General features: G+C 45.3%; 1 protein-coding gene across 2 annotated transcripts; it reads left to right on the top strand.

Annotated features, from left to right (window-relative positions):
• Window positions 1-125: 125 nt before the first annotated feature.
• dock8 (dedicator of cytokinesis 8) lies at window positions 126-24,971 on the top strand. 2 transcript variants are annotated; one of them, XM_048235819.1, is made up of 43 exons: window positions 126-236; window positions 1,122-1,207; window positions 1,844-1,910; window positions 3,863-4,012; window positions 4,312-4,392; window positions 4,812-4,968; window positions 5,269-5,402; window positions 5,841-5,931; window positions 6,091-6,253; window positions 6,663-6,780; window positions 6,983-7,053; window positions 7,190-7,334; window positions 7,830-7,931; window positions 8,115-8,210; window positions 8,532-8,766; window positions 9,274-9,438; window positions 10,392-10,561; window positions 10,962-11,045; window positions 11,306-11,401; window positions 11,548-11,694; window positions 11,953-12,066; window positions 12,428-12,583; window positions 12,822-12,958; window positions 13,165-13,328; window positions 13,627-13,772; window positions 14,002-14,187; window positions 14,419-14,545; window positions 14,928-15,015; window positions 15,328-15,424; window positions 15,672-15,806; window positions 16,067-16,219; window positions 17,675-17,833; window positions 18,163-18,263; window positions 18,606-18,798; window positions 19,873-20,016; window positions 20,112-20,243; window positions 20,751-20,885; window positions 20,973-21,062; window positions 21,177-21,413; window positions 21,770-21,913; window positions 23,008-23,114; window positions 23,375-23,548; window positions 23,825-24,971. In XM_048235819.1, exons 2-43 carry the CDS (start codon window positions 1,170-1,172, stop codon window positions 23,874-23,876), a joined length of 5,481 nt encoding a protein of 1,826 aa, XP_048091776.1. In that variant the 5' UTR covers window positions 126-236; window positions 1,122-1,169; the 3' UTR covers window positions 23,877-24,971. The 2 variants fall into 2 exon arrangements, with proteins under 2 accessions (XP_048091776.1, XP_048091775.1); XM_048235818.1 differs by having other exon boundaries at window positions 10,959-11,045.
• Window positions 24,972-25,010: the final 39 nt, after the last annotated feature.

Genomic DNA, 25,010 nt, shown 5'->3' with positions numbered 1-25,010 from the left:
GATTAAAAGGGCTTTATTATATAGTCCATACCGTATATGCTGCATATCATGTCTCACTCACATCCTCCAGGTGAGACCTGCGGATGGCTGCAGCGGGACACATCCTCCAACTTCACCTGCGCGTGGACAGCCTGCTGCGCTTCAGCAACCCTGAGGACCTGGACCGCTTAAACCAAGAGGCTCGGCAGGGCAACCGCCACCCCGAACTCTTCGCCCTCTACCCACCTGCCGACGAGGTACCGTAAAGACTCTAATACCAGCAACTCTTCGTTTTTTGTTCTCTTGGAGCTTTTAGCAGATTTGTGGGAGACGCTAGTAATGTCATGGACCCGGTCTGAGTTTGATTCCCAGGGAATCTGCATGCTAATGCAATAGAAACCTTAGGGTTACCAGTTACTTAGGGTGGAAACATCCACCAAATAAATACATGTTGATGTAAGACTCACAATTTTGTCTGGAGGGAGGTTTAAAAGAAGTCAAAAGTCTGGAGGGAGGTTTAAAAGAAGTTATTCAACCACAGCACAGCTTTTTAAAAATCCTGTCATCGGAGAAAAAGACATTTGAGTTTCATTCAGCAGGGCTTAATGTTTTGTCTACTAAAATATTTGACTGCACTTTGTTTTTGTGGAAATCAGCAATTGAATCTGCTTGTTGCATATCCTTTTTCTGAACTCCTTTCATCAGAGAAACCCTGATGATTTTCATAACGTCACTCGGTAGCGGTGGTGTCCAACCCACACATAGTTGAGGCTCGTGCGTTGTTAAAGCATCTTTCAGCATCAGCGTGATTGTTGTTTCAGTCTTGACAGCTGAGTGTTTTAGGGGTGAGATTTTGACCACATACTTCCACTTGAGCTGACTAGCAGCCCTCAATCAACGTCAGAGATCAACACGGTCATTATGGGCCCACTGAACGTGATGTCCTCTCTTCTCTGACCACACCCCCACCCACACACACACACTCACACACACACATGAACTCTCATTCACACTCACTCACTCACACACACACACACACACACACGCACACACATGAACTCTCATTCACACACACACACACACAAACTCTCATTCACTCACTCACACACACACACACACACACACACACACACACACACTAGGATGATGCTGTGGAGATCAGGCCTAAGCCGGAGTGTCCGCGGGAACACATGGGTCACCGGATCTACGTCAGATGCCAATCCATCAAGTAATTATCAAACTCCACCTCCATTTACCTTCCATTTATAGCCACAGAAAGACTATTCAGCCAGTTGTTTTAGTGACATCTTATTTAGATAGATGTCTCTAATGCCTGGCATTACAGAATATGACAGATTAGTTAGAGATGGATATGCAATGGACCATGTACATGAGATTATGTACATAATTATCATAATGCTTCAGGGTATGAGGGTCATTAGTATATTATGAAAATGAACATGAGATAAATTATGATTTGAAAACAAAAAGCGGAATGCAATGCTGCATGTAATATTAAGTGGCTCTTGATAGGTGGGATGTTGCAGGTGGAAGTGTGTGTATGTGTGTGTGTGTGTGGGGGGGGGGTTGTTAATTAAATCCCTTGAGGGGTTAAAACACATGATTTCCTCTAAATTAATCATAACAATGTTTCATACACAGAATAAAAAAAGATGACCAAGAAGATGTTATCACATTTTCTAAAGCCAAAAAAAGCATATGATTTTTTTTATTAAATCCGTGGGGTTCTTATAGGACAGGCCAGCCCTTAATTGCTTCCCACAAACACTCACTACTGCAATGTATTTCTCTCTCTCCCTCTCCCTGTCTCTCTCTCTCTCTCTCCATCTTCTGGTTTGAGCAGGTTTGAGATCGATATAGAACCAGTTTTTGCAACCATGGCCCTATATGACCTCAAAGAGAAGAAGAAGGTAAGCATCTCCTTCAGCCTGGGGCAGAAAAAGCATGGGTGGGTGGATGGGTGGGTGCGGTTGTTTTTCGCCCTTATCCTTGGGACTCACAACACAGCTAGGAGCTGTGAAACATTTCTAAGCGCTCTGTCTCTCTGTGTCTGCCTGGGTTGAAACCTTTGGGAAGATCACATGAACATGAGTGTGTTTCTGCCAGAGGATCTCCGAAGGGCAGTGCCGACATGACACAGTGATGGACTGATGTCTGATGTACTGTGTGAGTCTGTGCTGGCCAAAAAAGCATCACATGGGTTTTTTTTTTTTTGTTTTGTTTATGAGCCTCAGCTTCTATTGTGGGCTTCATATAAAGTGTGTGAGGTAACTGGCTCTATGTACCAGAAAACAGAGATCCACACCCAATAGGCTGTGTCATCCTAATATGGTTGCAGTTACTTGAGAGGAATATGTTATGGTAACTTTAATGAGAGAGGCCTTCCTTGGGGAGGAACGACGGAGGGGTCCCTGTTAAAACAAGCACAAACAACCTATTCTCTCTCTGAAAACCAGGGCATTTTTGTAGGTTACGAGTTGGACACAACGCATACAGTGACTTCAGAAGAGAATGAGAGAGACACAGGATTTGAAACAAATATGTAGCACTGTGTGTTCTTTGCAATCCGAGGAAGGGCAGATGATTTTGTTTTGGTTTTTACTCTTGCCAAAGCCAAACAGGTGATTAGACAGCATCTGTGCCATCGTGAGCGTCCAGGCAGTTGGTTCACATCTGTGACCCACTTAACGTTCTGCTGAAAATCCCAAAACGACTAAAAATATCAGAGAGGCAACACATTTGTAATGCCGTGGAAAATGTTTTACTGGACGTTTGCACTCCGTTGAACCATGATTGAATTCTGAAAAAAAAAAAAAAGTGTTGTCACAATTGCTGTGGGGCCTTGAGAAATATAAAAAAAAAGCGAACTTCACGTACAAGTGCCAAAACCTCAGAGCGTTCACCCTCGCTTGGTCTTGATGTGGGAGATGAAAATAAACTTTCTGTTTCAAATGAAGGGAGTTGACCCAGCTGTGGGGAAGACAACAGAGCACACTGAAGCCCTCACTGGGATTGTGTTCTGATGACTGGCCTTCCCCAGCAACAGGATATTGTATGTCATTGCCTTAAGGAGGGGCGACGTCTCCTCAGCGAGGGACATACTGTATTAAGTGAGCCTCCTTGACCCAAACCGTGAAGGAATTTGATGTTTTCTTCTGTTGGATGCCAGCTGATCTGTTATCACATGTGTACTTACTATGCCGTCAGAACATGAAGATAAATGACATATTAACTGGTCATACTTTTAGCTGATTGACCTTTGGAGATATGACTGAGTTTAACTGATGTAATGATTTCAAAGAGAACAGCAACCGACAATACTTTGCACACACAGTTTAATTGTTGTGTGTTTCTGCACACACAGTTTAATTGTTGTGTGTGTTCTGTATATGATGTTTCTTGGTCAGTGGTACAATTTTGCCTAGGACACGTATGTGTGTGTTGAGGGAGGACTGCTGAGTGTAATCGAGTCCTTCAGTAGATGTACGTTGGGATTGCATGCAAATTAAATCCTCCCGTGTTTGTGTAGTGCAAGGTTTCCTAGTGTGTGCTCTGTTGCATTTGCATAGGTGTGTGTGTGTGTGTGTGTGTGTGTGTGTGTGTGTGTGTGTGTGTGTGTTCATGGGTCTCTGTGTTTTCTTTACCCCTGTGAGTGTGCTGCTGACCCTGCCACAGGAAGTAGATTTTGAAATCATGACTATGCTTTTCGTAGAAATCTACCCGTAGAAAATGCACCCCATCCCCATCGGAGACACACACACACCCCCCCCACACACACACACACACAGACACACACAAACTTTGTGCACTTCACCAGGGTCAGAACTCATTTTTTTCATGTTCTCTGCCTGTCTAACGGTAGATCTCTGAGGACTTCCACTTTGACTTGAATTCGGACACGATGAGGGGGCTCCTGCGGCCTCACACCCCCAGCATCGACCCCTCCAGCCAGGCCAAGGCGGCCATCTTCTCCATCACACAGCCCTCCCAAGACATCTACCTGGTAGTCAAGGTAAAGGGCATACCTGGGCATATGCTTCCCTGTCTAACACATGTATTCATACTGTATGGGTGGTCGTACGTGCCAGTTGGAAACGCCATTGTCATCATGCACATACAACGCATATAACATGCATTACTTTTGTATGGATTCACTGTGTACTAAAATGTGTCTTTTGAGTAGGTAGTAGGACTATAGTATGACACAGAGAAACACTGTTCTCACATCTCTGTGTGTGTGTGTGTGTGTGCGTGGTGTGTGGTGTGTGTGTGTGTGTGTGTGTGTGTGGTGTGTGGTGTGTGTGTTTTCAGATTGAGAAGGTGCTACAGCAGGGGGAGATAAGTGACTGTGCAGACCCCTACATGAGCATGAGAGACAGTGACACAGCTAAGGTACTCAACACCCTCTCATCTATTTATCATTTAACAGACAAGTCCCCATGATGCTTGGGTTAGGGCTGGATCTAGACTGAAAGCACACGTTTCATTGTCCTTCACTTAAGAATCTTGTGGAACCCTTTTCTTTATTTGCCTAGCTGTTGTCCGAAACAATGATACAAGTTCTACAGTTAGACATTCAAAGCACAATGTATTAAGAAATAGGGTTACAATGCATAAAAAAATCTAGTTCTTGAATAGGTTTCAATAAAACGGTATACTAGAAAAACATTTTAACAGCTCAACAGTGCTTCAGTCTAGAAAGAACTCGCACACCAATGTTGCCGATGCAATTTTTAATCCAATCAGTGAAAAGTGCAAAGTGCTCACAAGCTGCAGCTAGTGATCTAATATGTGAGTATGTATCATTTCAGAATCGGGATAAACTGGACAAGCTGAAGACCCAGGCGGAGCAGTTCTGTCAGAGGCTTGGCCGCTATAGGATGCCCTTCGCATGGGGGGTGGTCAACATCATGGGTGTGACCACCACCACGCTGGAACGAGACATGGCTGAGGCCGACGGTGTTAATGGTGAGACAAAACACTTCACACGTGTAGGCGGGAAGCATTTCATCATGGCGTATATCCATAATACCATCATGGCATGTCATATGAAGGGCAGTTTGCTTTTGCATTTTGTCTCATTTCTACTTACAGGAGAAATTAGATGTTATTAGAACGTTAGAACACTATTAGAATGTTAGAACATTTTCTTTCTTTTTAGAGTCAGAGATGACCCTATTGTGTAGATAACCAATAGACCTGTGTAATTGCTATTTATCTGATATCAAGAACACAGTAACATCAACAGACATTTGTTCGGTTAAACAGGTAAAGGTAGTAGTTTGGAAAGAAGGACTTATCTGCCACGACGGAACTCTGAACGCTTCTTGTACATGGAGGACCAGTACAACCTGTCGGGGTTCAAACCTGCCAACATCACCATCAATACCCTCTTCAAACAGGTCTGTCCCACAATGCAACTCAGGAGCCTTCTTTAATAGGAAGCACCTTCAGGCTCCATGCAACTACCTCTGAGGGTCATGGGCTACATACTTTTACAAACCCAGTGCAAAGTCATGAGGATAGTTTTATGTAGGCTTGTTTGTTGTTTGTGGTGTAAATGCAGCCTCGGGTTACGGTTGAAGAGAGATATGTTGAGGAATTCCAGCAGTAAAAATGCCATGATGTGTATCGCTTTTTGGTTTGTCTTGTTACACATCATCATCAGCCTCAGTTAGCCAAACAACATTTATTGAACCACCCTGTTTTTCAAGCTGAAATTGTACTACATCCAAATATTAGATTTATGATTTATGTCTGTGGCATTGTGCCAGATGTCTTGGCCTCAGAGCATGTTGATTAACTATGGCTCCACTGAGGTTTTCCATTCATGTGTTTAGGAGGGCGACCGCCTGAGTGATGAGGACTTGTTCAAGTTTCTGGGCGATATCAAGAGAACTTCAATACAGAGACGAACTAAGACAATACCAGGTGAACTCAACCCCTTAAACCCTTATCTAGACATATGTAGAGTGTTAAGTGTAAATACGTAACGAGTATTGCATGTCTAAAGACATCTTATTGTGTTGCATGTTGGTGAAATATGCAGGTGGCTATTCATTTATTTGAAGGTTGTGTTTGGCTTTTCAGGTATGATCAAACTGGAGGTGCAGCCAGCACCAGAGAGCATGACGGGCTGCCTCTCTCCTGAGCTCATCCTGGTCAAACCCTTGGCTGAGAAGAACCCGCGCCTGATCAAAGAGGTCCTGGAGTTCCCCTCCAGTGAGGTCTACGTCCCTCACAGCATTTACAGGTCATTACATAAGATGTCATCTCACAGAAGACATGCTCTGTTTTCTTCCTGTAAGACCGCAACGGATAGAGGGGCTACTGGATTATTTTCACTCTGCAGTTTACCCCAATGCTAGTAACCTGTTAACTCATAACTTTTGTCTTACACTCTCTTCTTGCTCTTCCGAAAGTTGCACTTGAGTGATGTTATCATTATCGCCATGTAACTCTGCTGCCACCTACTGGTTTGCTATGGTAGTGCAGCAGCCTGTCAGCCGCGCGAAGCCAAGATCAGTTCCAGACCGTTTTTAATTTGCTGTCTGTTTGGCAAAAACAGAAAGTTTCACCAGATCATGACATCAGCCTGTGTTTATTTGTTTACCCTTTGTTTTTGTTTAACCTTTCTGTTTGTATTTTTCCCTTTTTTACAGAAACATCCTGTTTGTTTACCCTCAGCGGCTCAACGTGGCCAATCGGCTCACCTCGGCCAGGAACATCACTATCAAAATCCAGTTCATGAGCGGAGAGGAGCCGGCCAGTGTTCTACCTGTAAGTCATTTGCAGTTCACTTCATTGACCAAATCAGTATTATATAGTAAACGACACTGCTTTGTCAAGTCAACATGAATCATCACATCTCACCATTCAAAAATGAATTAAGGAAACTTATGGAACTTATGGGAGGAATGGATTTACATTCATATATATTCTGTAAATATAAATATAATGATGTTCTGATTCCTATCCTTAGGTCATATTTGGAAAATCCAGTGGCCCGGAATTTGTTACAGAGGCTTATACACCAGTGACTTACCATAACAAGCGAGTATAATTTATACAATTCCTCGAATAACAAAAAAATATGAGTTCTACAAACCCTGGTAATGTATTAATTTAGCTGAGGTCTGAGTGGCATACACGGTATAATCAATGACTGACCCGACGGCTTTGGTCCCAGGTCGCCAGACTTCTATGAGGAGGTGAAGATCAAGCTGCCGGCGAAGCTGACGGAGCGCCACCACCTGCTCTTCACCTTCTACCACATCAGCTGCCAGCAGAAGCAGAGCCAGGCGGGCGCCGTCGAGTCCCTCGTCGGATACTCTGTGAGTCGTCCCAAGGGCTTTCTGTCTGTCTGTCAGCCATGGCCAGCAGCACCAGAGTAGTGAAAGATGGACAGAAGCAGGGCCTAACATTTCCAAGCACTGTGCCAGAATTGAGAAGTGGGCCAGGATGTTTAAGATTTGAAAAACAATGTCTGCAAACTTTCTGATAACTTCAAGCACTGCCTAAAGCCTTGCTGAAGCCCTGCCTGCTCTTGAGGGAGATACGCGACTGGAATTGGGACAGGGACATCCTATAACTGTACCAGTGTCCTGCTCACTGTGACCGAAGATCATTGTCTATATCTGTTGTAATTAAGCCAAAGAATACTTAACTAACCAGATAACCCAAATGATCATGTGTTACACACAGAGCAGAGAGACTGTGCCAGAATCTGTACTGTTTGGCACAAGCTCTGTATCTACTCTCTATGATCTGATAAATGTCATGATGTACTGTACAGCACATGATGCATAGTGTTATGTTTCTCATTGCAGTGGCTGCCCATAGTGCATACTGACCGTCTGCAGACCGGTCAGTACTGTCTCCCCATAGCGCTGGAGAAGCTGCCGGTGAACTACTCCATGCACTCCCCAGAGGTGAGCACCATGTGCCCGCTCACTTAACATCCACCCAGACCAGCTCTGATCATCTGATCTCAGATCAGTGATTAACGAGTAACGCTGGTCACTGACTATGTAAAGGAATGAATCGTGTGTGGCTGAGAACAGAGGTGTGGGTCATCATGATGATGATGTTCTGGTGTTGTGTTGTCCCCGTAGAGGATACCGACTCAGGTGCCTCCTGTGAAGTGGATGGAGAGCCACAAGGGCGTGTTTAACCTGGAGCTGCAGGCTGTGTCCTCAGTCCACACTCAGGTATGTCGTGTAGTGTAAACACACCTTAGAGGGGAAAACACACACACACACACACACACACACACACACACACACAGAAACATGGACATAGTCACAAACTTAATAAAACAAGCACATTAAAGAAATCAAGCACATTCATGCACACACATATAGAACATTGCACATATAGAACATTGCACATGTAGAACCTTGTACACACACATACATACATACATACACACACACACACACACACACACACACACACACACACACACACACACACACACACATGTTGAAGTGCATACATGCTCACACCCCTCCGTTCTCCCCCCGTGACAGGACAACCACCTGGAGCGCTTCTTCACGCTGTGCCACGCGCTGGAGGGCAAGGTGACCTTCCCCATCCGCCTGCGGGACGACAAGATCCCCGAGAACAAGGTGGAGCACGAGCTGAAGCTCAGCATCGTCTCGCTGTCCTCGTCGCGCCTCGAGCCGCTCGTGCTCTTCCTGCACCAGGTGCTGGACAAGCTCTTCCGCCTCATCATGCAGCCCATGGTCATTGCCGGGCAAACGGGTGAGGAGGACTCGATAGAACACACCTGTGAAAATTAACACACACACACACACACACACATAGAAGCATGTGCACAAACACACCCAAGAATCACATGCACTTTCATGGATGAGCACACTCAGAACAAACAAACAAAAAAATGAAAAACTATCTCAGGACAGATGCGTCAGGAGGACACAGCTTATACTCGTGTTGCAGTGAAGTGACAGTAGCACAATGTTACCATGTTTGTACATGTTTTACGCCCTTGTATGTATACATATTTATGTCAGCCTTACTGCTATGATTTGTCATTTAGGTCAAGGTAGCATGCTAATAATATACTACTACTACTATTAGTAATAATATTAGTAATAATAATGATTGACGTTTAATTGATTTACCAGAAGTAAAGCACTATACCTAGAGGAATGACACCGTTTCTGAAACACTGACCATATGGAACGTTGCAACCCTCAGTCTCCAAAATCCCTCCAAGTACAACTCCTGTCCTCTGCTTCCTCACAGCCAACCTGGGGCAGATCGCCTTCGAGTCGGTGGTGTCCATCATCAACAGCCTCCACAACAGCCAGGAGCTGGAGAGGGACCATCAGGGCAGGAACTGTCTGCTGGCCAAGTACCTGTACTACGCCTTCCGACTGCCCGACACGCAGGGGGAGATGGCCAGCACAGGTGAGGGAGAGATGCCCACGGCACGCAGCCCCTTTACTGTCTTTGTTTGTTTGTTTGTTTGTTTGTTTGTTTGTTTGTTTATGAAAGTATATTTTTGGGCGTTTTGTTTTATTCAGATAGGATAGTGAAAAGTGACCGGAAGCGAGTAAGATATGGGGTGGGATTGGGAAATGACCTTGGGTTTGGGGACCTTGGGACGAATTCGAACCCGGGTCCCCGTGGGCATTTAAGGCCGTCACATGTTCCCACGTCTTTGTCCGGCGCACGCGCCACGTGATTAGAATTGCGCCAATGCGCATGTGTGGGGTGTGTCGTGTGCTTCCCAAAAATTTGGACCACGCGCCAATGACACACACGTGCAAATGTGCACAGAGGAGCACACCACTTGCTTTAGACCCCCATGTGGTACGGACGCTACAGCCAGTTGTGTGCTACAGCAGTCTGTGCTACAACTGTGTGGTTTGCCATTTGCTTGAGGATGGCATGGCCCTCTGGCATGACTCCATCAGGGCAGAGAGGTGAAAGCCTCTTTCTTTCTCTTGTGCATGTGTTTGAATTTCTCCTACAGTATTCCCTTGTTATTGTTCAGTCTTACCATGGCCTTTCAGAGGAACCACCATTAAATACATCAGTTAAGAGCATCCATTGAGATTGGCACTTGCTGACTGGCATTCTCTCTCTCTCCCTCCCTCTCCCTCTCTTTCACCCTCCCTCTCTTTCTCTCTCTCTCTCCCTCTCTCTCCCTCTCCCTCTCCTCTCCCTCTCTCTCTCCCTCCCTCTCCCTCTCTTTCACCCTCTCTCGCTCTCTCTCTCTCTCCCCCTCTCTCCCTCATCCTTTCCCTCTCTCTCCCTCCCTCTCCCCCTTGCCCTCTATCCCTCTATCTCCCTCTCTCTCTCCCTCTCTCTCTCTCCCTCCCTCCCTCCCTCTCTCTGCTGTGGCATGGCATGGGCAGGTGGGCACCAGGTGCACCCAGAGGCACGCTACAGCACGCTGGGCAGAGCGACGGCCAGCACGGTGGGCAGCATGCTGCTACAGTCCAGGATCCGCAGCAGCAGCAACCCGGACATCCCCGCGCCACAGTCGGCCGAGGACGCCGAGGTCAAGAGCATCCTGTCCGGAAAGGTGCCCACACACACACACACACACAACACACACACACACACACAACACACACACAACACACACACACATACACACACACACACACACACACACACAACACAGACACACACACACACAACACACACATCCAGACACGCATGCATGTGTGGAGTCTCATTCAGAGATATGAGCAAGCACTCATGCACATATTGTACAAATGCACATGCAAGCATGGACACACACACACACACACACACACACACACACACACACACACACACACACACACACACACACACACACACAGAGACACACACGCACAGTTCACACTTCAGTTTGATTTGCACTCACAGCATCAGTATGAGCAACTGTATGATCAGTATTTAGTCACTAATAGCTACTGTATGTATTTTGTCAGCAGGGTGCCAACCATCCCAGTTGTCGCATGTCAACATATGTGGACACCAGTACTTCTTCAGCAGGGATGAAGCCCATTAATAAAAAGGTACCACACAACCCATGACCCACAACTGATGATGTTCTGGTTACATTAGTGTTACATTACAATACAAACATATCCTTTAACTATCACTATGATGTTTTGTCTTCAGATGTATTCATGCTGTATTCTTTAATGTATTTGCTCAATTGGGGCCTTCATACTTGTAAAACATAGCCAGTGAATTTTAGGACATCAGGTGTTTGAATACTAAAACCATATGGATAGGTAGTTTTGCCAATCTCATTGTCCACATCATTTCATAGCAATTCCATGAAGAGCTCGCTCTACAAATGGTGGTCAGTACCGGAATCTGTCGTGAGAACGCCTACAAGTACGCCTGGTTCTTCTTTGAGCTCCTGGTAAGCCTGGCACTGTCTGTCTGTCTTGTCTGTCTGCCTGTCTGTCTGTCTGTCTGTCTTTCTTTCTTTCTCTCTCTCTCAAGTTCTACTAATGTCTGTGAATGTCCAGTCTGGTCCATCTCATGTACATTTTTTTGTGTGTTCAGGTGAAGAGCATGGCTCAACACGTCTCTCAGATGGACAGGAAGTCCATACCTCGCCAGAGCCGCTTCTCTGACCGGTTCAAGGACGACATCACCACCATTGTTAACGTGGTGACGGCCGAGATTGGCACGAGCCTGGTCAAGCAGAAGGTAGCTTAGCATAGCCTCAGGCCACTACCTCTTACACTGTACTGCCTTAATTATTTAAGGCTTAGCATATATGAGAAAGTGTCCCTCTGATATGAGCTGAATCTGGTTGTATCAAAGTTAGATTCATTCAACCCTACTTTGTTATAAGAGGATAGAAATATTCAAATGTAACTCTTTGTTGTGGATTAGTATGTGCTGACGGGCCACATGTAGTGATGTGTCATCAATCATCAATCATCTCTGGTGTTGTGCTCTTAGGAAACGGAGCAAGCTGAGAAGGTGAACATCAGTCTGGCCTTCTTCTTGTACGACCTCATGTCGCTCATGGACCGGGGCTTTGTCTTCAGGCTGGTCAAGTCCTACTGCAACCAGGCAAGAGCCCCCAGACAACCCCCAACCCACCCACCCCACCCCCGCTATTAGACACCACTGGGTCTGCTCACATTGAGTCTGTCCTGCATTATAAGCATGGTCACTTCTACCAGACAACACATGACCTTACCTATTGCATACACAAGAGACTTACCAAAAACATTGGCTACACTACATATTATATGTATGTGTTATGATACGCTACATACTATATTTAGTTGTTATGAAGTGAACAGACATAATAGTAGTATAATGTAATACTACAGTATAATCTTAGAGCTGTTTATGCACTTCTATGCAGATAGAAGTGTGTTGTGTGTGTGTTGCCATGACGGTAATCCTGTGTCACTTCGTCCTTCAGATGAGCGCAAAGGCTGTATCCATGACGACGGTGATCAGCACGAGGCTGGAGTTCCTGCGGATCCTGTGCAGCCACGAGCACTACCTCAACCTCAGCCTGTACTTCAGCAGCCCTGCGTCCGCCCCCGCCTCGCCCTGCCCATCCATATCCTCACAGGTCTGACCACGGCCGCTATGCTAACGGGCAGTTAGGTCCAGTCCAAACCCGTGCTACTGTGGTGTTAGTTAAATTTAGCTGCTTGTTATAGTAGGTCTACAGTTTTGCAAATCCTATGCTAAGGATGTCATAGTGTGATATTACAGTAGACTATGCTATGAAAAAATATAGTCATTCCCACTCAACAGCTCTCTCTCTCTCTCTCTCTCTCTCTCTCTCTGTCTGTTTCTTTCTGCAGACTTCAAGCTCGTGTAGTTTTCAGGAGCAGAAGATCATGGCCATGTTTGATCTCTCTCCAGAGTTCAAGCAGCAGCACTTCCTGACTGGCCTCCTGCTGACGGAGCTGGACGCTGCTCTGGAGATGGAGCAGGACGGGTAAAGTGACCGCGGAGTCTGATCGGAACACACTAAGGATCATTACTTTCCATTAAGCTCATAATCATAAGAGACAGATAATATTGAGCTGAATAGAAATATATATCTACACGATACACACAGACGTTTGACCAGGGGCAGGTTTACGGGTCATTGCTTTTCCCTTCTCGTGTGTCATTGGCCTCTGTGTGTGTTGTGTGCTGTAGAGGGAAGGTGCAGAGGAAAGCCATCAATGCCACGTACAGTCTGCTCTGCGCTCATGACCTGGACCATCGCTGCATGAGGCCGGAGGTGCGAGCCAAGATCGCTGCTCTCTACCTCCCCCTGGTGGGCGTCATCATCGAATCCATCAACTCCCTGGACTTCACAGGTTTGTTTGCCTTCCATTTTGGACACACACTCAGCCATATGCATTTTATTTCTCAAGGGCAAATAAATTATCTTGCATTAGAGTTTGTAGGCATAGTGATCATAATGTGAGATCTGTACAACACATCAATATATACCCATACTGGTGTACTTGTGAAACTACAAAAAGTATGATTACCGTAACTCTATAAATCTCTTACTTGTTCAACCAAACTATCTTGATTAACTACATGTTTAATCATAAGCTGGGTTTATGGGTTTATGTTTGATGGTCTGTCCACTCTGGCTTGATTTCACAGTATCAGACACACGTGGCGGCAAAGCCAAGACCACTGAGGAGGATCCTGATAACGTCAACCCCATCAATCAGAACATTGCCATGGCGATTGCAGGAAACCCCTTTAACACCTTGGCACGAAATGCGCTGGCTTCCATGGCCTCCATGGTGAGTGTATAACCTCCCCCTCTCCTCTCTCTCTCTCTCACTGCATGAACAAAAGCCTGCTTAGCTTCTGAGAAAGTGTCTACACATGTGTGACCGATGGAGAGAGTCAAGGTGAAAGAACACAAAAGCCAAAATCACAAACGCGACTTCCTCCTTTGCTTTCCTGTTTTCTTTTGAAATGTCCAGCGGATGTGTCAAGCTCTCTTTTGTTTCCCTGTGACCCCCCCAGCAGTCAGCGAAGGCCACCAGCACCCTGACCGCCGAGACCAGCCGCAACCTGCTGGTGTGCTTCCTGTGGATTATGAAGAACGCCGAGACCAGCCTGATCCAGCGCTGGACAGCCGACATGCCCTTCGCCCAGCTCAGCCGCCTGCTGGAGCTGCTGACCATCTGCGTGTCCTGCTTCGAGTACCGGGTGGGTCTCACACACAGCTCATCGCACATGTCACACACATACATGTTAAATGATAAATAGATGAGAGGGTGTTGAGTACCTCTCATGCTCATGTAGGGGTCTGCACAGTCACTTATCTCCCCCTGCTGTAGCACCTTCTCAATCTGAAAACACACACACACACACACACACACACACGGGTTCTGTATGCATGTTTCTGTGTATTTGATGTATGGCGCATTGTGTGTGTAGGGCAAGCAGAGCTCAGACAAGGTGAGCACCCAGGCACTGCAGAAGTCCCAGCAGGCCAAGGCCCGACTGGAGGAGGCTCTGCTGGGGGGCCAGGGAGCACGGGGGGAGATGATGAGGAGAGCAGGGGGTGAGCACACACACACACACAGGCACACACACACACACACACACACACACACACACACACACACACACACACACACACACACACAGGCACACACACACACACACACACACACACACACACACACAGGCACACAGACTAAGACACACACACATTCACATCACAGAGATCTGAATGACTTTTTGCATTGCTACATATATATGCATTTAGTAATGTATCAAAACTATTGGATACATATTGTATAAGAATATTTTACGTAGCAGTTGATATCTGCGTTGAGAAAGACTTTTTAACTTTCCCAGCTGTACTGGATGTTTATGCATCATGTGGATAGAGCCTATTTGCATGTAGTTTTCATGTGTGAAATGTGCGTCTTGTTACTCAGGTAACGAACGGACAATGGGCTACCGAGAGAACCTGCGCTGGAGGAAAGACCTCACCCAGTGGCGGCAGACGAACGACCGGCACGACAAGTGAGTCCCTCCATGTTTTGGTCAACCATGTATTGACTGAGGTTTCCAACCTACATCACTGTTCCTGATTGTTTCCATAACGACCAGAATAGCGTTATTAACGCCACCATTTTAGTAGTCATAAAATATCAACCTCCAATAGCGTAGCAGTATGTTGTGTATGGAAGATGCAGACGCCTTTGGTTGGTAGAGCAACAGAATGATGTACGCACCTGTAAGAGAACCCATCAGGGCAGACCAATCAAATCAACAGAAGTATCTGAAGTCTGCCTAGCGACACTTTGAGCTGAATATACCCTGTTCCACCTCCAGGTCCAAAGCTGAGTTGGACCAAGAGGCCATCATCAGCGGGAACCTAGCCACCGAGGCCAACCTCATAGTACTGGACCTGCTGGAGATCATCGTCCAGGTACCACGCCACGGTCTCACAATAAACTGCCCACAAGGCCATGAGCATGACTGCAGTGGTCCACGAGTAGAGTAATTGGTGTGAACACATACAGTACTGTCCACATCCTGTTTGGTCAAGCTGTCCCACTTTCAGTGTCACTCTGCGAAACATTATCACACATTTTTATATCATGGGAGTTAGAGAATGTTGATGTGACACCAGGGCCAATAAAGACACCTGTGGCTAAATGACTTTGTAATAACAGGCGACGCCATTGGCTGAGTGCAAGGACAGTGTGGTGGGGGGAGTCCTGCGGGTCCTACTGCACAGCCTGACCTGCAACCAGAGCACTACCTTCCTCACACACTGCTTCAGCTCCCTCAGGGCACTCATCATCAAGGTACAGTGTGAGAGTGAGAGTGAGAATGAGAGTGAGAGTGAGAGTGAGAGTGTGAGTGACAGTGTGATGGTGTGTGTGTGAGGTCAGCTACACTGATTAACATCGTTATGAATGAAATGCAAGTAAGAGGAAAAACTATGAGCAAAGGACTCCAAATGGCCATTTAAATGAGAACATTGGTTTATCCAGGCATCAGGTTATGGATGAGTGCGTTTGTGATTTATACGTGTGTGTGTGTGTGTGTGTGTGTGTGTGTGTAGTTTGGTGAACTGCTGTTTGAGGAGGAGGCGGAGCAGTGTGCGGACCTGTGTCAGAAGGTGCTCCAGCACTGCAGCAGTCGAGTGGACGGCAACCGCAGCCAAGCCTGCGCCACCCTCTACCTCATCATGAGATACAGCTACAGCTCCGCCAGTGTAAGCACACACACACACACACACACACCCTCTACCTCATCATGAGATACAGCTACAGCTCCGCCAGTGTAAGACACACACACACACACACACACACACACACACACACACACACACACACACACACACACACACACACACACACACACACACCCTCTACCTCATCATGAGATACAGCTACAGCTCCGCCAGTGTAAGAACACACACACACACACACACACACACACACACTCTCTACCTCATTGTGAGATACAACTCAGGCTCAGCGAGTGTGAGAACACACACACACTCTCACACACTCCAGTGTGTATGTATAAATGAGTATAAATAAGTATAGATAGATAAAAGTAGCCTGAGATATTGTTGTTTTGGTTGTAACACACAGTAAAGATTGTAGTTGGTAGAGTGCAAAAACAGTGTGTTGCTGTGAAAGGAAGTGGGTGATATTTTCAGTGTGTTTCTGAGTGCCGACCACCTGTCAACAATGTGCTTACTGCCCCGGGCCTCATCTGAGCCTTCCTGCCCGTCACTCTCTGGCTGACCGACTTGGCTGGAGGAACGATGGAGATCGACAGGTGCCTAACCTCCACCTGAGTGACACGCTGAGTTGCACTCGCCCAGCACTTTTAGCATCTCCCAATGCTGCCTCTCTCTCTCTCTCTCTCTCTCTCTCTCTCTCTCTCTCTCACCCCTGTCGGACGAAACAGAGAGAGGGATGAAAGAGGGATGAAGAGAGATAAGTGCAGAATCATTTTGCCTGGGAAAACGCTGATCCCTCACGGCCAGCATGGCGAGTGCTGACCTCAGTGCAAGGACGCAGACAAGTGGCCTTCCTATATGCTCGATTTACCATAATGGCACCATTAGGATGATCCATTGATGGCTGTGCTGACGTTAGCAGCAGAATGAGTCTGGGTTTCTCCCAGGAGAAGGGAAAAAATGACCCTCGTTTTCAAAATCTGGACCAGCCTGATATTTACATTGGCAAACCTATTCAAAACAACTCTGCCCAAACATTTTGGAAATCTATAATAACCTGAAGCCAGCTAAGTATAGCACCATCAGTCATGTGCATTGGAACGTCCTAATGTCCTTTCATGGCTGAAAGATGTTTGCCACATTGTAGTCGGGATGCTCAAATGTACCTTGTTACAGTTTGCATGTACAGAGAGAGTTTAACATTGCAAGTTGGTTCATGTAGAGAGGAAAAGTGCAAGTTACTGCAACTTCTAAAAAAAGCAGTTTAAGACAGAAAACCCCATTGGACACCAGAAAGGGAAAAAAAAAAAAAAAACAAAGTGTGAATAACAAAGGAAACCGTAAATAACTCATGTCTGTGTCAGATCCTGTGACTCATGGACCCTCTTGCCTCAGGTTTATAAACAACATCACTTATTGTGGTCCTAAGAGTGCATGGGAATGCCACGATCTCACCTGTGGGAACAATCTCTCCAGAACTTCTCCAGGGTGAAGATGCAGGTGACCATGTCGCTGGCCTCCCTGGTGGGGAAGTCGTCGGACGTGCAGGAGGAGTACCTGCGCCGGTCCTTCCGCACCATCCTGGCCTACGCCGAGGAGGACACCGAGATGCAGGCTACACAGCTGCCCGCTCAGGTGACATGAGATGTCTAGGATGGACCAAGGTTGTATGGCAACAGTGAGGTGGTCGACCGCTTTAAGAAATGTGTTATGAGATACTGTATGGTAGTCAGGCTCGAGATATGAATTATATTATACACGTTTGAGCATCAGAATGGTCCGGTTTGCTCAATGAAGAGTAAAATTATTTATTTGTGTGTGTGTGTGTGTGTGTGTGTGTGTGTGTGTGTGTGTGTGTGTGTGTGTGTGTGTGTGTGTGTGTGTGTGTGTGTGTGAGTGAGAGTGAAGGTAGTGTACTGTGAGGGAGCATTAGCCTCTGGGGACTGAAGCCTTTTCCTCCTCAGGTGGATGAACTGCTGGAGAACCTCAATCGCATCCTGTCAGACACTGTGAAGATGAAAGAGTTCCAGGAGGACCCAGAGATGCTCATGGACCTGATGTACAGGTGAGGAGATGCCACACACACACACACACACACACACATACTGTGTTTACTTAATCATTTCAATATTTATCCATTGTTTTGTGACCTCTTTATGGCCTGCATTTTAAGTAAAAGTAATGATTAAACATAACAGTTGGTACTATTTAAATGACCAAACCATCTTGCAGCTAGCAGTGTACGTGTATTGATCGGAAAATGTTGGCCCATAATTCTTAATCAGTTTTCTCTGTAAAAGTCACAAGAAGTTTACTCAAGTATGTCAGATTTCCTACATATAACAGACCTATTGGACCCTCCTGTGGCTGATTGTTTGGGTTTGTTGGGCGTCCATCTTGACTGTAGAATTGCCAAGGGCTACCAGACATCCCCCGACCTGCGGCTCACCTGGCTCCAGAACATGGCGGAGAAGCACAACGGCAGGAAGTGCTACACGGAGTCGGCCATGTGCCAGGTGCACGCCGCCGCCCTGGTGGCCGAATACCTGAGCATGCTGGAGGACCACAAGTACCTGCCCGTGGGCAGCGTCACCTTCCAGGTAAGCCCCTGTCCACTGCCCTCTCCGTCTGCATGGCGGCCGGTGTTCCTGTGATACTATACTACAACTTCAGTGGACACAAAAAGGGGAAACAACCTGGTTCAGAGTAGGTATGGTGGAGCAGTGGCAACAACCCGGATTCGAGTCTGCGCCTGCTAAATATCAGTCAACTTTAACTAAAACTTTAGATAAACAATGTTGACTTTTAATATAAAACTAGTTATATTTCCTTTCCTCCCATGTATTTGCTTCCTCTATCCACTCTGAGCCCTTTTTACCCATTTGGGGCAGTTCCCTCTACATGGATTAGGCTTAAAAGTGGAAGAGATTGTCAATGAAGCGCTCTCCTGAAATAAAGTGTTTAGTCTAGGTTTAGGCCTGACCCATGCCCAGGAAGCCGGCCCATTTGGTCCTCATCCAGTTTGTACTGACAAGCATATAAACACTGTTGGCCGACAGTGTGAAAAGAACATTTAATTGATTTGGTGAATCTGAGATTCATACCTCAGCTATATTCATAGCCAACACCTGACAAACGTTGTTTCAACCAAAGATCTATTGGTTCAGTGTTCCCAGACTGAGTCAGTTATGGGTCTGTGCTACGGTTGCTGGGCACTGTTCCGTGTCCCTGAAATCTAAACAAAAATACCACCGTCTTGCTTGTCAAATATTTGCACACAGCAATTGCTTATTGATTTTCAATGTGCCTGAGTGAAGCAGCATCATTTGTGGTTGCACAAATCCAGTGAGTAGGAGGGAACAGAGACAGGAGTGAGAGGGTTTGAGATTATCAGTGCACAAAAGCACTGAGAAGTGCAGCTGAGTGTTAGCTTTCCTGTGGTCTTGTTCCCACCCAGCCAAAAGATGGCGCTGTTGTGTTTAAGTCACTGATTCTTCGACCACTCATCTCAGCAATAACAATGAAGTAATACTAGAAGTTATATTATTGATGTTTCAGGTTTCATTGTAAAATAAATGTATATATTTATCTTATCAGGGCAATGATTGGTTCTGATTGACACTGGCTAATGTGAATTGATACAGATACTGAACATGGGCTGCTTGTCCCCACAGAACCTCTCTCCTAACGTGCTCGAGGAGTCTGCCGTGTCCGATGATGTGCTGTCCCCAGACGAGGATGGTGTTTGCTCTGGCCGCTACTTCACGGAGGTCGGCCTGGTGGATCTGCTGGAACAGGCTGCAGAGCTCTTCAGCAACGTGAGTCACACAGTGGCAAGGTGGTCAGAGAGACTCTGCTATGTCCTGGAATGAACATTTTTTTTTATTTATTGTTTTCTCCCCTCATATGGCAGGGTGGGCTGTTTGAGGCTGTAAATGAAGTGTACAAGATCATGATTCCCATCCTGGAGTCTAACAGAGACTTCCGGAGACTGGCTTCTACTCATGACAAGCTTCAGAAAGCCTTCGAGAACATCATACAAAAGGCAAGCATACCAAAAACTGCATAAAGGGTATCATTTATAGTAAACTTTGATTTAATCTAGACTACCACCATATTGGAATTCAGTTTACTCCATTATTAGAAGTAATAATTACGAGATGAATTGATTATTCTATTCATTGTCAACTACTAAATCAATTGTCAACAATTTGTGTCATTTGTATGGAAAATACTTCAAAATTCTCTGATTGCAGCTTCTTAAATTGTAATATTTTAACTACATATCTTAGGTGTGTGGACGAAACAAGGCATTTGAGGACATAATCGTGGGCTTTTGGAAATACAAATCAACATTTATGACATTTTATCGATCAAACGACTCAATTAATCAACAAAATAATCAACAGATTAATCGACTATGATCATTATCATCCCTAATGGTGACATTATTTCAGTTCATCTTTTGATGATTGACATCCGCTATGATGTTGTTATGACAACACAAGTTTAGTACCCGTACTCATATCTGGATGGTGTTTTTTTCCAACAGGGACACAAGCGGATGTTTGGGACGTATTTCAGGGTTGGATTTTACGGCAGCAAGTTTGGAGACCTGGACGAACGTGAATTCATCTACAAGGAGCCAGGCATCACCCACCTCCCTGAGATCTCCCACAGACTAGAGGTGAGTGTCTTTGGGCTTAGTGTTTCCAGCTTACGCTTCTCACAGAATTAGAGGTTAACTTCTCCGTCTGCTTTTTTTCCTGTGCAGTCCTTTTACAGTCAGTGTATGGGAGATGGTGTGTTGGAAATGATCAAGGACTCCACACCTGTTGACAAGAACAAACTGGACCCAAACAAGGTGGGAAAAAAGTGTTGAACGTTTAATTAATTTCTACCTGGACTAGATGTAAATACCATTAACAAGTATGTTTGTGCTGGACGTTCTTTGTTAATGCTTATTGTGTTTACCCAGGCTTACATCCAGATCACTTTCGTGGAGCCGTACTTTGATGACTACGAGATGAAAGACCGGATGACCAACTTCGAGAAGAACTTCAACCTGCGGCGCTTCATGTACACAACGCCGTTCACCAAGAGCGGCCGTCCTCGGGGCGAACTAAATGAGCAGTACAAACGCAAGACCATCCTCACCACCATGCACTCCTTCCCCTACATCAAGACACGTATCCAAGTCATCCAGAAAGACGAGGTAACACCACCTGCCTGAGGCCCTGAATGGGGTCGGGGTAGATACAGTATCACACACACACACACACACACACACACACACACACACACACACACACACACACATACACACACACACACACACACACACATTCAGAGTGAGTTTCACATAGCTTTTCCAGTTAAAGTGTGATTGTAACTTTGCAATACAAATGACAACTTTTTAGAGGTAGTTGGAATGTATCCATTGATCAATGAGCCTATAGGTTAGATAGACTATAAAATTAATGTACACTTTCACTTTCTCTGCTGAGCATTTCTTTAAATAAATCCATCTGCCCAAATGGCTAAGTCCACCTGCCTTGTCCCCGTTTGTAGTTTGACCTGACCCCCATCGAGGTGGCCATAGAGGACATGCAGAAGAAGACCCGTGAGCTGGCCGTGGCCACCCACAGGGTGCAGCCTGACGCCAAGATGCTTCAGATGGTGCTACAGGGCTCTGTGGGTGCAACTGTGAACCAGGTAATACACCCCACCACCACCACCACCACCACCACCATTACAGTGTCCATGACTCGGTATTCTCCTCAGTGATTACGTCCAAGCAATGATTCTAGTTTAGTGTCATGGTTTTAGCAGAATTAACCCCAATATAACAGCCTCTGGAAATCTCTATGGACCTATGGTAACTTGATCTTGTAAACTTCTTTCACTCTGCATCTGAACTCTGTGTTAATATTTCAAATAATGCAATCTGTATACTATGAAATAATATAATATTGGGCCATCCCCAATAAGCGCAGGGCACTTGGAATCATCTTAACTTTCCCTTGCCTCACAGCGCTCCTGCTTGTGAACAAGATGACACGGTAAACTGCTTGTTTTATTATAGGTGGTATGCTCTCACTGTTACACAAAACCTCAAAACCCAGTCCCACATATCTCTGCTGTGATCAGTGAAGCTTTCTCTGGGATCCTACATGATGGGCTTTGCGCTTTAGTCTCTCTGGGTGGTTGAGAGCCGTTAATTAACTCTGCCCATGTTGGCCTCATTTTGTTTGAGGAAATTCTTTGATATCTGATGTTTTTTTAATCAGGCGGCAACTTAACTAATGAGCTTGTGTTAGTCATCATTCAATACCGCTGAGATGCCCAGTGAAGTGTGATTAGCATAGCTATTAGAAATTCAAAGCATTCTACTCATGTTAAGAATGCACAGGGAGAGAGAGCAACTGTGATCAGGGAGTTTTTTTTTTTTTTAACATTAACTCACAGTTTCTGCCCACATAGATGTGACTCAAACACTGTCCCACATAGACCAGCCCAGTTTTTCCACACAAGGCAACAGAAAAGCAGTGCCATAATTTGACTAACTGGCAACACTGTGAAAAAATTACAATTAATAATAAAATATACAATTGAACAATAAAGTACTGGGCTCTCCCTACAATGGTTTTGAAATGAAGTTTAATGTGTTTAGATACAGAACATAATCAGGAAGATTTTTGAGCATTTTTAACATGAATAGTCAAAATCATAAGAACAAATATGAGCTCTAAATCCTCTTCTAAAGGAGTTCTACTGTGATAACTGTCCTGGGTATGTCTATGTAATAGGGTCCATTGGAGGTGGCCCAAGTGTTTCTGAATGAGATCCCAGCAGACCCCAAGCTCTACCGCCACCACAACAAACTGCGTCTGTGTTTCAAGGAATTCATCATGCGGTGAGTTTCCTTTTAGTGGATTTCAAAGTATGTGCTGTTTATACTCAACTACAACACCCCCAAAATATATATCTCAAGATCAGACAATCCCCAAAGGACACACACCATACTTCAGCAGCAGAAGTTTACACTAATGTTGTATTGTGTGTGTGTGTGTGTCGTTTTTGCTCAGTTGTGGGGTGGGGAGGCTTCAGCATCAAAGGTTTAGACTAATGTTGTGTCTGTGTGTGTCTGTGTCTGTGTCTGTGGATTTGGCTCAGTTGTGGGGAGGCCGTGGAGAAGAACAAACACCTCATCACTGCGGACCAGAAGGAGTACCAGATGGAGCTGAAGAAGAACTACAACAAGTTGCGGGAGAACCTGCGGCCCATGCTGGAGAGGAAGATTCCGGAACTGTACAAACCCATCCACCTATCCAAGCCCCGCATGGAGAGGTGGGTCTGACAGGTTTACTGCTACAGAGCCAATGGAAAGTGGAAAAGGAGAAATTGTCTCTACATTTTTCAGAATTCAAACTTCCGCATGTAAACTCTGGAGGCCAGTCATTTTTACATTCCACTGATTTTTTTTTTTTTTTTTTCCATACTGTCAATACAGCAAAAAATCCAATCATAGATTGGGACAAATCCATGCACTCTCCTTAACACCGTGTGATCGCTTGCTGCTGCTTGTCACTCAGTTTTGTCTCTCTGTTTTTGCTTCCCTTCCAGGGACATCAGCAAACGGGGCAGCTTCCGTCGAACCCAAGAGGACAATTCATGAAGTGCACTAACTGCCAAGGAGACTGCCTCCACTGAATCTGCTCAGCCTCGTTTCAAAGCCCTAACGCAGTGCAACACGGCACACCAGACTCCAGAGACAGGCAGTGGGACACAGTGAAAACTCTGTGCACACTGTCCTCTGACGTTTACTGCATGCTGAACTGTTGGGGTGCAAGTGCTGTGGCAGTACACGCAGCCCACTCAAGACCTGTGCTGTGGCATAGACACTGGAGCTCGCTTCTCACCACTGACCGCGTGCTTGACTTATTGCACAGTGAGCGGGTGCCATTCATGTAGATTTAAAACATGCCACAGGATTTGCCGATATGTGTCATTGTTCTGTGACTTAAGCACAAAGTATCGGCAGTTTAATCTCCTAAATCCTGAAATGCCTTTATGTGTTGTGTAAAGGCCCTGGTACTGGAAATGTTGCTGGAAAAAGAAAAAGACATTGATGAAACCTATGGGCATTTCTGTTTGCATTTTGTATTATTTTTTTAATGTTTAACTTTGATTTGGCAGTACAGCTAATTTGCACAATTGAAACTGGTCTTTGCCGCCAGTCAGGTCATTTCACATGGGTTCGATATTTTCTTTTCATTTTTATAGAATAGATTACTGATGTTCTTAAAATAATTTAACACATTGAACAATTACAGTCACAGGATCTGTATGTGACAACTGAAAGGGTGTCTACATGGGGGGGGAAGAGAATGTCAATCAATCAAAATATATGATAACTTTTGTAACGTGTCTGTAGATGTAATATTTGGAGGAAAAATTATTTTTCGTATTTTTCTGTGAAAATAAAATGGAAAAAAGGAATATATGTTAACACTGTAGTTAAGCATAAGAGAAATTCAATTGTATTCTTCTTTATTCTTTCATAGATTTATTTCATGTCTAACTGTTTGTCTGCTATAAAGGCTTATCATCTGCCTCCCACACAACTGTTATGTCCATCTTGGAGCTTTTAGGTTTAAAGCAAAGGTACCAACATACCACATCTGTTACATTCCACATTCCACATGTTTTTCTCATTTAGCAGCAATTCAATGCACTTCATTCATTAATAAATACTGGAATACTGAGTTGACTCTATTTGTGGGAGTGATCACTGGTCAGATTAGTATTT

Source organism: Alosa alosa, chromosome 24 (assembly GCF_017589495.1).
Source record: "Alosa alosa isolate M-15738 ecotype Scorff River chromosome 24, AALO_Geno_1.1, whole genome shotgun sequence".
NCBI classification, from domain to species: Eukaryota; Metazoa; Chordata; class Actinopteri; order Clupeiformes; family Clupeidae; genus Alosa; species Alosa alosa.
Note: the sequence above shows the minus strand (reverse complement) of the source record. Positions and strands in the feature narration are given on the sequence as shown.

Coding starts and splice junctions, on each gene's coding strand:
- dock8 (XM_048235818.1), top strand. CDS start 1,170: ATGGGTCACCGGATCTACGTCAGATGCCAATCCATCAA. Junction 13,773..14,001: donor TGGCTTCCATGGCCTCCATG/GTGAGTGTATAA, acceptor TGACCCCCCCAG/CAGTCAGCGAAGGCCACCAG. Junction 16,220..17,674: donor ACAGCTACAGCTCCGCCAGT/GTAAGCACACAC, acceptor CAATCTCTCCAG/AACTTCTCCAGGGTGAAGAT.